At 41.7% G+C, this 14,052-nt stretch overlaps 1 protein-coding gene across 4 annotated transcripts in view; it reads right to left on the bottom strand.

Annotated features, from left to right (window-relative positions):
- LOC147237371 (AT-rich interactive domain-containing protein 1B-like) overlaps positions 1-14,052 on the bottom strand; it is a 186,448-nt gene that overhangs the window by 151,189 nt on the left and 21,207 nt on the right. For all 4 annotated transcript variants that reach the window (XM_086148124.1, XM_086148097.1, XM_086148114.1 and 1 more), the window contains exon 2: positions 4,313-4,516. In XM_086148124.1, the coding sequence (XP_086004250.1) occupies positions 4,313-4,516 (204 nt within the window). The remainder of the gene's footprint in view (positions 1-4,312; positions 4,517-14,052) is intronic.

Raw genomic sequence — 14,052 nt, 5'->3', positions numbered from 1 at the left:
AAGTCCAAATGTGTCGAAGTATATATCCAGCACTTGCTCGTGCTCGTGTGTGAGAGACAAAAAGAACCCCAGATGCTAAGCTCAGAGTCTTGAACGGGTAAATGAGATCCCCCAGAAAGGATGACTCAACCTGGTGTCAGCCTTAGCCTGCGGGTTACAAACGAACTGCAAGTACGTTAACATGTGCACTAATAACCCTTCTGCTGTGAACGACCAGATTAAGATTGTGGCGTTCACGTAAATCATGGGAAAGATTCTTGTATAATATGCAAGCTGAAAATTGGCCTATACATATAAAGTAAGGATACTTGTGTATTTTAAGCAGAATAAAATGATCAGTGGTAAATCAGCAAACAAACAAACCAAAAATAGAAAACATAGTTTGGCTGAACAAAAAAAAAAAATCAGATGATCCCAGTTTCGTTTCACTCCAGACCAGCCACCCCTCCCCTGTTCTGAATGACTTCCAACAGCTTTACTCTGCCACGGCAATCATAAGCAGTTATCTCAGTGTGGTTTTGACACGTTGTCTGGTTAATGACAACTAAGAAACAAAGCATGATGATTTATTCTACATCTATTTTTTATTCTAAATAGCTTTCACCAGGTTGTGTTCACAGTACTGTTTGGTCCACGGCTCTTGTTGCTACCCACTGAAAATGGGAAAATTAACTGAGGAAGACCAAAGCAGTTTGCCTGGGTCAGGCTGGATACTTGTACCTTTAAATTTAAATAGGAAACCCCAGTGACCTTATCAGGTTAAACGCAAATAAGTAGTGTTTATACAAAAAGTACTATCACGCGCGTGCGCGCACGCACTGATGCATGCACACACACACGCGCGCACACACACACACGCGCGCGCGCACACACACACACACACACAGCATATCCTAGCTGGTGCAAAGGTGACATTGACGCTTGAGTTCCCAAGACCCCTCATGTAAAAAGACAAAGGGGGGCGTCAACACCTAAACTCTCCAAAGATGCCCTAAAGGTCTAGTCATAGTGTGGCTCAATTTTAGCAGCCCTTAATTAAAATGACAATCCAGCAAAAGGGACCTTTTGTTTGTCTGCGTCACAAGGGTGTATTTGCCGGTAAAATCAGACATAGACATGAATCTTTGTTGACGTCACGTTGCCTGGCAACCTCCCAGCATGCCTGGTTGTGACAAGCTGAGTTCTCTGCCCTGAAGTGCAAAGCATCATGGGGGTTTGTGCATGCTGTGTCTTACATCACCCATAATCCCTCTTGCTGATGCAGCCGCAGTCAAGACAGTGAGGTTCTTCATGTTAGCTAATTCTGATTCTGCAACATCTGAGGTTAAAAAAGGAGGCCATGATGGCTGAGTTCTCCTCCATCTTCCTCACACGGCTTTCTTTAATAAAGTCAATCTTCCCTGCTTTGCTACTTTTTTGATAAGTGATTGATAATCATGTCAAGAATTGGTATATAGCTTACAAATCTGGAGCATGCTTTTCTTTTTTTCGTCCCTCCCTGAAAACTTTTGACCACTTTTCTGTAGGTGAGGCTCATTACCCTCATCTGAGTATGCGGAATTAAACCTACTCCTCCAAACTCATTACTGTGAGCTAGATTTCACTGGGTGCAGATAGGCAATGCGGTGGTGCTGCTTTTAAAGCCAGATAATTAGAAACTTTAGAAGTGCAGTTCCCATGGCTATAGCCAGAGTGAACAACTAATTCTATTTGAACTAATTACATTCCATAGCACTACACTGTGATTGCTACCCTATGCTAAGCCTCCCCTATGTAATGCGCCTGAGGATTCCATCACTAAACAGCAGTGAGAATGTATATCTGGGCATGAGAGTGACTGTTCATCCTTATGAATTGCCATTAGTCTTTATGCACTGCCCTAATGTATCACTCCAGGCATCTAAACCTATATTCCCCTGCTAACTCCCAACTGTGTCTTCAGCAACGCAGAGCACCTGAGCAGTCTCCATAATAGTAGCCTGTATTGACACCATTGGATCTACAGCATGGGATAATGAATGCCAAGGTTAGAGGTCATAATTATCACACACTGAAAACATTTTTTATACATGTAATTCCAACTGTTAAACTCTAACCTTTTTTTGCTGACTTGATTTCATGATAAGGGTTAAGAATTCCCTAAATCCTTAATGTAATAAAAAAAACTTTAACATAGAGATATTTGTCCATCATAACATCAGTAATAGTTTCCTCAGACTTAGGAACAATCTCTTACAGATCAATATAAGGCCAAAAAAGATTGCTTGCGCAGATTTGCTTCCCCACAATGGGTAAAGCAATCTTCCTAAGTAAAATCAGAGATGAATTATTTTGCACACTTCCGAGTTAAGTTGTGCAGTTTACACTGGATACTTTTGAGGAGTGCACAATATTATTGTGTAAAAACTGAATGTGTGATACAGAAACGCAAGGTGAGACCAGGGGACCAGCCGCCAATTCCCACCAGTTGCTCCAGCGCAGAGGTCATCCAAGGGGAACCAGCATCAAGTCAAAGCGGCTCCCTGGAAACTCAAGATGTCCAAGACGGGCACGAGCAGGCCAGCATTCAAACCCCTTTCGGTTGCCACAGTTGGTGACCCAACACCGTGGGGGTGGGGGGATAACGGTTTTTCCGACCATTATTTTGAGGTTATAACACTTAAAACCTTCAACCTAGTGATGTCTAGTATTTGTTAATCTGTAGGCCATCAGGTACTCGCTATTCTGTCCTGTAGCTCCAGCTATATTGTGAAACAACCTCCACTTCATTATTGTGTTTATTTCTCTGTCTTCTTATTTCTAAATTTTAGTTTGGTCTATGCTGTGACTCCTGCTTGCTGTGTCGTGAATAACCTCTGTGACTAGGCTCCTGTTGGTGTGTTGTAATTACCCTTGTGAGTTGGTTCCTGTTGCTGTGTAGTGAATAACACTTGCCTTTGTTATCTGGTTACGTTTTGTGTGGAGTGAATTATCAAAAAGGTTGCTTGTTTATGGCTGAGAAGTAGGGCAATATTTAGTATTTACTCTGGGGTGTCACAGCCACAGCTAACCGGTTGCACTTATTTTGCTTTCTTGATAGGTTCTCTATCCTCATTATCTCCATTTTTTTCTTTTAATCAGAAATCAACATATGAATGCACAATTTTACCAGAATTATAACTTAATAAAGCGACTTATTTCTGCACATAAGCCTCCTTCCTTTCTTCATTCATTCTATTGAATAACGCAACCTGTGTAGCACCCCTAGTGGCCTTTAGGTGGGTTACATATGCATAGACTTGCAGTACAATCTCCCAAGTGCACATACATGATTTTTTTCAGACCACACAGGAAGTATCAGTTTAACTTAATTCCCTGCACTACGCAGCTCTCTCTGCATCTCTTGTTCTTTGTGGTCTTACTTTATTTGGAAATTTATTCTCCCCTATGAGAGGTGTCCAAGTCCAGAGCAACAGCAAACCTCCCTATGGCAGACAGTGACAGCAGGGGATTCTGTGCTCTGGGCGCCAAGTGTTGCTATTTCACCACAAACCACAGCACCAAAATTACACTGGCATTCACGCACTTATATGAAATTTGTTTTCTGCTGGATATTTGGAACACATGCATCGCACATACAAATTCATATATTCAGTGCACACAGATTAAAACACTTTCTCTCCTCTCTCTAACAGACATCCTTCCAGCTCAAATAGTATTTACTTAAGACTCAATAAAACAGACAGAAGCACTATTGTCTCCAACACAGACCTATTGTGTTGCATAGAGACTATGTTTGACTATGGAAGAGCATATATGTTAGAAACACATCCAAAAAGAATATGTATATATATATTACACACTCACACACATATATTAAAACACACTCACCACAGTATGTGTGTATATGTATCTAGACTAAGTGAGAATGACATGCTTGCATGAGCACTCCCACACATACAGATATATATACATGATTAATCTTACAATCACCATCTAGGAAAAATGAAGCCGTAACATCAGTTACACACATATATCCAGTGGGAGTTGTGGAGAACCTGAATGATGAATAACAGTGACACTCACCATGTCAGGGTGAGATGTTGCTGCCAGGTATTTAAGGTTCTGACTCTAATCGAACATGTTAAACCTCTGGAGTGAGAAACTCTTTCTTGAAAAGAAGCCAATATCTCATCATAACATTTCACATACGCTTGCTGCATTATCTGGAGTGCAGCCGCTAATGGCGTCGTGTCAAGTGGCAGGAATACTGAGACACACTAGTGTGTACTTCCTCATATTCGCACTCACTCAGTGTTTCACAGTGTTATACCTGCTGCTGAGGATAGTGCATGCCTCCTATGCCCATCTGGCCCCTCCCCTGCATGCCCATTGGGTATCGGTGTGAGGGGGGTGATGTGTATGCCTGGCTGGAAGGGTAAGATCCCCCTCCTTGTTGCTGTGGGGCGGAGTAGGGATTATTGGCCATGCTGAACAGCTGTGAGCGCTTCATAGCCATGAAGTCCATGGAGGACACCTGCGGAGAAGAGAGAGAGCAAGATTAATGGCGTCTGCAAGTTTTGTCTTTGATAACACTTAACATTCATTGCTTAGTGGCAAGTGATTGGGTGAGAGCTTTAATGAACTCACCCACCATCTGCCAAGAGGGACCCCTGAAAAGAAGTCCATTTCGTGCACGCACTCCAAACCACAGCCACTATTGATTTATTTTATAATTGCATCTTGAGAGAAAGCCTTAAATTAATGGTCACGACCCATAAATGAAATTCAAATGGAATTAAGAAAGCAAAGACATTTATGGTAAGACACAGGGAACAAAATTACCCAGAGGAAGGGAAAAATAAATAAATAATTAAAACCATGACGCTTGTGTTTATGTTTCAGGAGCAGAATGATAATAAAAGTGTCAGAAATGCGGTTTGAGGCAACAAGTAACGATTGCTGTAAAGTCTGATTGCTTTGCTCCCACAATGCCGGGCCAATGATCACAACCTTCTCACTTGTTGCTTTCTGAAGATGGCTTACTGATAGCAGACTGAAGAACCAATTGTTACGTTTTAATTTTTGCTCTTCCAAATTGAAATAATTGACAACGGCGTGGTCAAAAGAGGAGCTCTCTGAAGCAGCATATCTGGAGCTCGGTTGCAGAAAGCAGTCAAAATGACAGAAAGAGAAGGAATCGATTTATTTTATTGCAAGTATTTCAATGCCATTTTCAAGGTTGTGTGAGGTCTCAGTGAGAAAATCCTGGTACAGTAGAATGGGCTAACTCTAATCCATCACCCTTGGTGGCATGTTTGTCTGTCTGCCAGATAATGTGTAGTTCTTCTCTCTTCCTCTTTCTTCTTGTGATTTTACCCTTTTGTCTCCCCTGTGTAGGATCATGTGTGATTTATGACATTTTGCTCCTACTGTTTCTAACACCTTCTTTCACCCCTCATCCTCTGTAAAAGTCTCCCTGCTAGCAGCCCCCCCTTCCCAACTCAATTTCACCTTGCCTGGTACAGGGAAGAAATTGCCACAGCCACTTATTGCTAAGCTAATATCAGGTAGACATGTCAGGGGATGGAAGCATTTTATTCAACAGGTTACCGGAGACAGTTCAGCAGTCTGGCTTTTAAGTAGTTTGGTCTACAAAGGCCTGTATGTGGAGCAACTTGAACTATTTTATAGTTTCATAGGAGGGAGAGACAGAGCATTTGAGAGTATGTTCACGCAAAGACAGAGGTGGATAAGGAAAGGCAGAGAGAAATAAGTGCTCTCGGGGGTTCTAAAAGTTACTTTGCAGCATGGTCTACATGACGGGGTGTCTTCGAGGGGATTGCGCATCAACAGTCAGAGGGACTAGGCTTACAAAAGTTCAGGGATCTTTTCAGACACACAAGAGTTTGAAATGCACTTGTTGCCAGGGGACCTTGTGCAGGACAGCAGTGAAAAGGCAGATATTTCCACAACAAATCTTTCAAAATGGGAATCTTATAAATCCAGCTAACCTCAAGTTTTTATGGTAATGGCTTTCCTCCAGAGGGCATGATACAATCTTAACCTTGTAGTATACAAGGTTACAATTATTAGCTGCGTCATGGATTTATTTTTAGTTCAATTGATCTTAAATGACTTGCCAGCCTCATTTATCTTGGTCTGGTGTATTATTCATCAAAATAAGTTGCTCAAATTTTCAAGTTGATATTTGACTGCAAATTTTGATTGTTGCCAAAATCTACTTTGTCAAGCTGAAGTTATTTGAAATAATGAGTTGCAGAGCGCAGTGGTGCCATTGTCAAATTGTGTCTAATAACCCATTGAAGGAGGTTGGAGGGCTGTTTGCTGAGTGTGTCTTGTGTATTCCCATTAATGTTCTGTAATTGTTCTTTGTTACCCTCCTCCATGCATGAAAAATCCCTCACATTGCCAGGGCTAGAGTCTCACTGTGTATTGGGCTAAAATGAAATGCTTTTATTTAAGCACAGGACAAGACTGATGCCCAATACCACAAAATGACTGCTTGTATCATAATAAAGCACATTAGACAGGAATTAAAGTGCTCAGCCAACAGTTGTAAAAATGATCTGATACTCTTGAATGAACTCCCAAGCTAAACATGCATAATATGATGCAGATTGGATCCTTCTGGAATGAAAACTACGATTAATTACATAATTCATCCAAAGAGCCTAACTGTGCAACAGATGTAATCAATCAGTGCGCAACCAAGACTTCTTTAATCCATTTGTTCCTCTGAACTGTGCAATATAAAGAGACAAAGATGCTATACTTTGTCAATTATTAAAATTGACTAGGTGCCATGAGTTTCGTGGAGTAGGAGTCTTTTTGATGGAGCCAGCTGAAAAGTGTGGCCCCCTTTAATGCTTGCAGCCAGAATACAACATGAGCGATACACACAGGTCCAACAATAAATGGCAGAGTTGAAAAAGGGGAGGTCACATATGTGAAAATCTAGGGCACTGTGCCACTTGTGCTATGGGACTCACCCCCCCCCCCCCCCCCAACTCTATCCAGTTAACCAATCCATCTCGAGAGGTCCTCCAATTGCCACAAATATTGAGCGCAACACAAGTAAATCCCCTTGCACAGCTGCCAAGTGCACACACGCTTGCAAAAATGTTAACTGCTGCACTTCGACAGCATTGGCCACAGAACACAACTTCGGAGTTTTGGGAATGGAGAAGGGAATGCTTGATTACTCTCACGAATACACACACACACACACACACACACACACACACACACACACACACACATGCAGTTTGTATTTGCAGGATCCGCTGACTCACACTGATCATTTTCATCTCATTTCAACTTTGTAACACACTTTGTGACAAACTCTTGAAAATAACAGCGACAGTAGAATGACAAAGAGCAATTCGAAACACCATTGCATTTTACACAAGATATACCTTGCAGCCTGTCCATACAGAAAAAATCATATTGTCCATCTCCCCAGACAGATCCTCATACTGTATCTGTCCTCATGAAAAGTTCCACTAAATAAGATTTCAGGCGACTGCAGTCTTTTTATTGAGGTATGCCACCATTTCCCTCTCGTCACCAGCCACTTAAAAAAAGACACTTTTTGACAAATTGAATCGTTTTTTTTTTTTCTTACTGCAGCAAAATGTTTGTACTTGGGGGAAAATGTGAATGTGGTACAAAGAGAATCATGCTTGCACCAAGAGAGATAACAGATGAAACAAAACAAAACATGAAAAAAAAAACCTATTGGGAATAACAGAGAAATTATCTTTTAAGATTTTTTTTTTTCATTTTTGAGTATGTGGGTATACTATTCTACTCAAAAAGAGCATTGTGACTGCTGTGAGGTATTTTTATGTTGCCATTGTTTTAAAATAGCACCGAAATGTCATTATTAGTGACTTCCTAATCACAAGAAAGACAAAATGGACTGATACGTCCGTTCTAAGACACATGCTGGTATCAATCATACATAAAACAATTAGCAATTTGTGATGTTGGTTTCAGTGTTAAAAATTCATTAAATTGGATGGCTGTTGTCTGAGAAAAAACACTCACACACTTGTCTCCATGGATATTGTCCTTCACACTCGATGACCAAATCACCTGACTGCATCAGCCCCTCATTTACATTACACACTTATTTATTGCCTCCTACTCTATCATACACACACATGCACATACACACCAGCAGTCAACAGTGAAGGACTGTATATAAAGTTGCATCTACTTTGACAGCCACTCGGTGACAGTGGAGTTGCAGATACACAGATGATTTTCCACTAAAATCTTCCGACTTTCTTGACTTGAAACGTCTTCATAAAACAAACTCTGTGATATAAAGTGGTCTTTCTTTTATATGTTCTTTATGAACTACAAGCTAACATCTCCTGAAGAAATTGTTTGAACTTTGAAGGAACAATTCACTGGATGATTTCCATTCTCTATTGGATTAATACTGAAAAACAAATATATTCAAATGGACTACGAAGCCAAACCATTCCAGGTTCAGTATTACTGCATTATGGGTTGAAAGGATTCTGCAGCTTCATGAACTTGGTTTTGCTGGGCCCTCCAGTCCAAAGGAAAAGAAATACTGTTTTATTCTAGTACATCTAAATCCACATGACATGCGTTCATTCTATTACAATATGGCCTCTACCTAAGATCAGAAAAGTGTGCTAGATAAAAAGTTAGTGAGGCACATTTGTGAAAAATAACAAATGTTGATGAATACCGCATGGTCAACTTATCATATTTATACTCTGTCTGTTTCTGAAGAACCATCATATTGCAGTCAGAGCTTCTTGGTCTACTGGGACTGCAAGGTTTGTCTTTTATGATTGTATTTATACTGAGCAGCAAAACAGCCCAAGTGCTATGGGGCCCAGCGATGCCTCAGTCCCCAGAACAAAGCTCTGCATTTCAGGCTTCCAAACCCAGGGCATTTGGGTCTACCTTTTCAAAAGGGAAGAAAAAGAAAAGATAGGACGGTAGTAGAAGGGGAAGGAGAACGAAGAGAGGAGAGACTGCAGCAGTGGGCGAATACTGAACGAGTTCCATATTAATGTGTGCCAATTCCCCCGCTCCTGCTGACTAAGATTAGAAAAATTAATTTCATGGATGCAGAGACAATACTGATGTCATCAAGCGGAGAGGAAAGGAGCTGAGCGCCGTTAACTCCTCCATGCCTGGCCTCAATGAGGAATATCTCACTTTTCAGTAACAGTTTATCACTTGAGTGTCAGTGCCCAGTTTCAGGCTGAAATGGAGTATTACACATCACAGAAATTCTCTAACTGAATACAAAAAAAAAAAAAAACACATTGTCTAGCTGTCACTATTTCTCGCAGCATTCTGTTTTCCAGGCAGCTGAACTGAGCACTTGATCACAGCTGTGCATGAGGCCGCAGCGCTGGAGCGACCAAATTCAGTGGGTTATGTGTTAAAATCTCAGCGTGCAAGCCTTGTTAGTAAAAAAGCACAGTGACGAATGACAGCGTAAGAGTGGCCCAGGTCTGTGGGGAGCTGGGTAGAGCCAAATTGCCTTTTCTTCGTCCAATATGCATTGATGGTACATGCAGCTGGGTACTAACGCCAGCTAGCGGCGAGAGACGTGGAAATTATCGTGGGGAAAGAGGCACAGGGAATACACAAATAAACACACAGCATATGTATGGCAGTGTTGAGATGTATTGATAATGAACAACAGACAGAAAATTCTGATAAGGGGCCGCTGTAATGCATACACCCAATGTGCTTTTGTGTTTTGGTGCAATGCACATAATTGCTCTCTTTACAGCGTCCCTGTTGGTGATCAGTGTGACCTCCGCATTTGACACCAATATTTACCCCAAAGATAAATGTTACTCACACACACACACACACACACACACACACACACACGCACACACACTGATATAATACACCCAGCCGCTCCTATGTGCATCAAAAAAGTTGTGAAGCGTATGGTTCCTTGCTGCCGCCACAAAGACGTCATTATAAGAAAATAGGGGATGGAGAGGAGGACGGGAGAGGGGGGTAGGGGGTGGGAGGAGAGGCTGTTTCATCTGTCTCAAGTGAGATTGGGGTCACGGGGTTGCCAGAGCCCTTTTCCTTTGCTGAGACTGAGAACTAGAGAAGCGGCAGGGATGAAAAACAGAGAGGGAGAGAAAGAGGGGGGGGGGGGGGGGGGACCTCAATGATAAAATGAGAGCCAGCTGACATGCCTATGACGCCATTAGAGAATGTATACAAATAAAATACAGTCCGTCCCAGACACATTTTTCCGGACCTGACTTATTCAAATTTCCAATGAATAGAGATTGAGTGGCTTTGTGGATAAGAAAAATTAATACACAAGCAAATACATGCAGAATTATGGAAATAGCATTTTGTCTGCATTCAAAATGTGTCCGAGGTAAAATTTCTCTATACAGTTCTCCACTGTCCCGCTGCTCTTTTTTTTAACATATGCTTAGCATGTGATTTTGAATCATTGGTACAAATTTTGCAGATCAGCAACGTCTCGAAAACTCACTGGGTAGAATATCCACTGGAAAAGCCTCATGGTGAGACCGTTTCACAGTACAACAATTGTCTCTGAAACTAATGCAAATTAAATGCTTTTAGGAATTAATGGAGGCACCTTTTGCAGCCCTGCCTGCCCATGTTCATGGGATCTGTTAGTGGTGTGGGTGTGTGAAGGCCATAATTCGCTGGCAGGCTTTTCTTGTCTCTGGCCCCTGACAAACCATGCGGACTGTTGGCTGTCGTACAATGTCGGGCCACCGGTGAGTGTCTGTTGGCCCAAGTCAGTGTGCCTCACACACACAAACACACACACACTGACGCTGGCCAGCCCTCGTCAGTGGCTTTTTGGCTGATTGAGCATGTTGAATGGTAGCAGATGCTGCTGATGAGAGAAATCGCTCTTATTGGCTGGTCATCTTCACCAAATTAGTGCACATGAAAGGAAATGGGTGTTAGAAAAATAGCCAGTCACACTATGAAATTTTATCTTATTTATTTATCCAAATTAAATACTACTAACAATACTGACAACTTTATATTGGACTTATGATTGATAACACGTACATACATTATGACAACTCATGGTCTGCAAATGGTGCTGTATCTACATCCCCAGTCTGAAGCCCTCCAGTTTCCCTTGGTGACCGACAAATGCAGACGACAGCACCTGCTTATTCTGAGAGTTATTTCCTCTCAAGTAGACGCAGAAAGTAAGTGCTTGTTGGAGCACAACTGAAGTAGTGTGTTGAAGCAAAACATTTTGATCCAGACAGGGGGCCACAGGAGGCAACCCAGCAATCTGCTTACATTTGTGCTCGCTCTTTGATGTCTGTTTGGTGCGTCTCTACCCCGAGTCCCATGTGCTTTCTGCATGCCGCAGCCTTGGGATAGAAGGCTACTGATAAAGCCCATTTCATGTTGGAACGGGAGGAATGTACTCCTCTATAACTTCCCAACCCAAGAAACCCATGGGGAGATGCTGTTACACAACCAAATGAAACAGAGGAAATGGGTGAACAGCTAGGAAAACCACAATAACGCAATTTTGGTCTGAAGATAGAGAATTGGTTCTCTGAGTAAATGTGCTGCCCTTGTGCTTCCCATGTCTCCTGCTGTCAGCCAGAATTACTATTATTAAATATGCAAAATAGTCCTGCAACGATGGCTCAAGGATATCACCACCTTTGTAATAGAGGATAAATTAGTTTTTATAGCTTAAATAACTTTAAAAAACAGGTTCTGCATTTCAGTGCGTTTTTATAAATTAGCCACCACCGTTCACGATATTGTGCTTAGAGTACAGTGAAAATATGTGATTACTGAGTGAACTGACCAACAGAAATGGCGTTAAAGGGTCCTGGGGGGGGGGGGGTTCTCTGCCTTCCATTAGTGTTCTATATAAGGCAAAGCCTAAAGAGCTCCTTAGGCTGGGAAGCTGGCCATTGAAGGAGAGCAAGCAAAGTAAATTGAGAATACCAAAGGTCTATCAAAAGCAGCTATGTTTAATCCTATTTTCTATTTCCTGTAGGTATGATTTGCACACTGAGAATATAGGTACAACAATGCAAAGGAAGGAATTGCCAACAGAAAGACATTGTGTTTATAAAAACGAATTGACAAACTAGGTCACAAGAGTCGCGCAGTTAAACAGCCTCCCCACTAAAAATAAGGATTTACATTCTGGCACTTTATTTTGGAGAACTGCCCAGTCCTCCAGGCTAGAATCATCTATATTTTTTCCAGCAAGTGATCCATCACTTGAGAAAAAAAAGACAAAATACATAAATAACAAACAGATATCATGACCCTCCTTCCCTGGGCGTACCATAGATACTCATTAAAAGTCACCTGTAACAATTTGAACCAAATTGATTTCATTACTGAACTCAGCACGACATGTAAGGCCCCTACGTCTGATAGCTCAGCAGGAAATTTACAAAGTTAATTAGAAAAACATTGATTTTCATATAATTTTTCCCGCTCTGCTCAGGTTGTCACAAAGTGACATGCAGAGAGATGGTTGATGTGCAGCAGCGCTGATGTTTGCAGCTGTGTGTGTATGCGTGTGTGTATGTATGTGTGTGTGTCTATGTGCCAAGTTGTGAAGCATTATGTTAAGATGGTGCCCATGTTCCCTCAAACTCCCACGTAGCAATATTGCATCATCTCCACTCCTCTTGCATGTGTGTATTCCACATCACACTTTATCCAGCTTTTGTTTTTCCTCTGGGCCTTGGGAAAGGGTTCCCTTTCCCCTGAAACCCCTTCAGGTCACCGTTTGTGAGGCCCTAGGTATCTGGAGAGTCTTCATCTCCTGCACTATGAGTGGGAATCAATCACCAAAACTGGCTTGGGAGTATGAGGTGGGGGAGCCGGTCAATCAGTGTGAGGCTCCAGGCCTGTGGGTGACCTGATGCATGGTCTTACTGCACACACACAAATTTGACTCATACTGACGAGCTCCCCCGCCATCCAATCTCTCTATTGCCAAGCCCCAGGCAGACTTTGTTTGCAGTGAACTTGGTGTGCCAGACCATTAAAAAACACGAGAGTAAGAAAACGGAACAACATTTACAAATAAAGCTCATTCATTAAATTTGGGTTTGATTTCACTGAGGTTTATAATATTTACCTTTCCTGCAGACTCTTTTGGATTCATTTACATCTGTTTCTGATAGAAATTAGTTTTTTTTCAGTCCTGACGTATGAGCTAAAGCTCACTGTTCCATAATCCAACATTTCATAACATTGTAACACACACTAAATCTAAATATCGGCAAGCTGTTGTGTGGCCGTAAAACATTCCAGGATTGTGAGTTGTTTTGGGCATAAAGTCTTTAACCCAAACCTTGTGTGTGTGTTGATACAACAAAGGGGATACATATGGTTTATTTCCAAGTATTGGTATATGGGGTCAAATGAAACACTGTGGACCTGCATGCATATTTGTAATTATTAGATATCCAAATTCACATGTTTTTTTTAAACAAAACATGAGTCCTAAGATAATAAGCTATTTCATCAAAGTCTGGGGATCTAAAATGGGTTGAGGATAAATGGAAAATATGTTGTCATACAGTATATCACTATGTTAACCAAAAATATAGTATAACGTCTCTCAGTGTCACAGAAATGCGTGCACCATTGTCTGTGTGTGCGTGTGTGCGTGTGTGTGTGTGTGTGTGCGTGTGTGTGCGTTTGTGTGTTTAGTGTTTACCATCTGTGTCCAGATGTTGGTTGTCGTTGGAGCTGGGTGCACGGACTAGCTAGACAGGTGGCAGGCCTTCTGACATGCCTGTGTTCCTTATTGATAGAGGTATCACAGAGACAGAGGAGTCAGCCATGCTCAGATAGACCACAATATCATCCTCTCAGCTGTTACTCATCCAGCCCATTCAGCTCAGAGAAATAGTATGCTGAGCAACATTTATAGCTGTCAGGTCTGGGCCAAATAAAAGAATAGCTTTCAAACATTTGGAAAACAGTGTGAGTAACATTTAAGTTGTCATTCACACCAAGCCCAAG

Source organism: Fistularia commersonii, chromosome 1 (genome assembly GCF_037954325.1).
Source record: "Fistularia commersonii isolate RoL2024-O1a breed Wild chromosome 1, RoL_Fcom_v1.0, whole genome shotgun sequence".
Lineage (NCBI taxonomy): Eukaryota > Metazoa > Chordata > Actinopteri > Syngnathiformes > Fistulariidae > Fistularia > Fistularia commersonii.
This window is presented reverse-complemented; position numbering and strand designations above follow the sequence as displayed.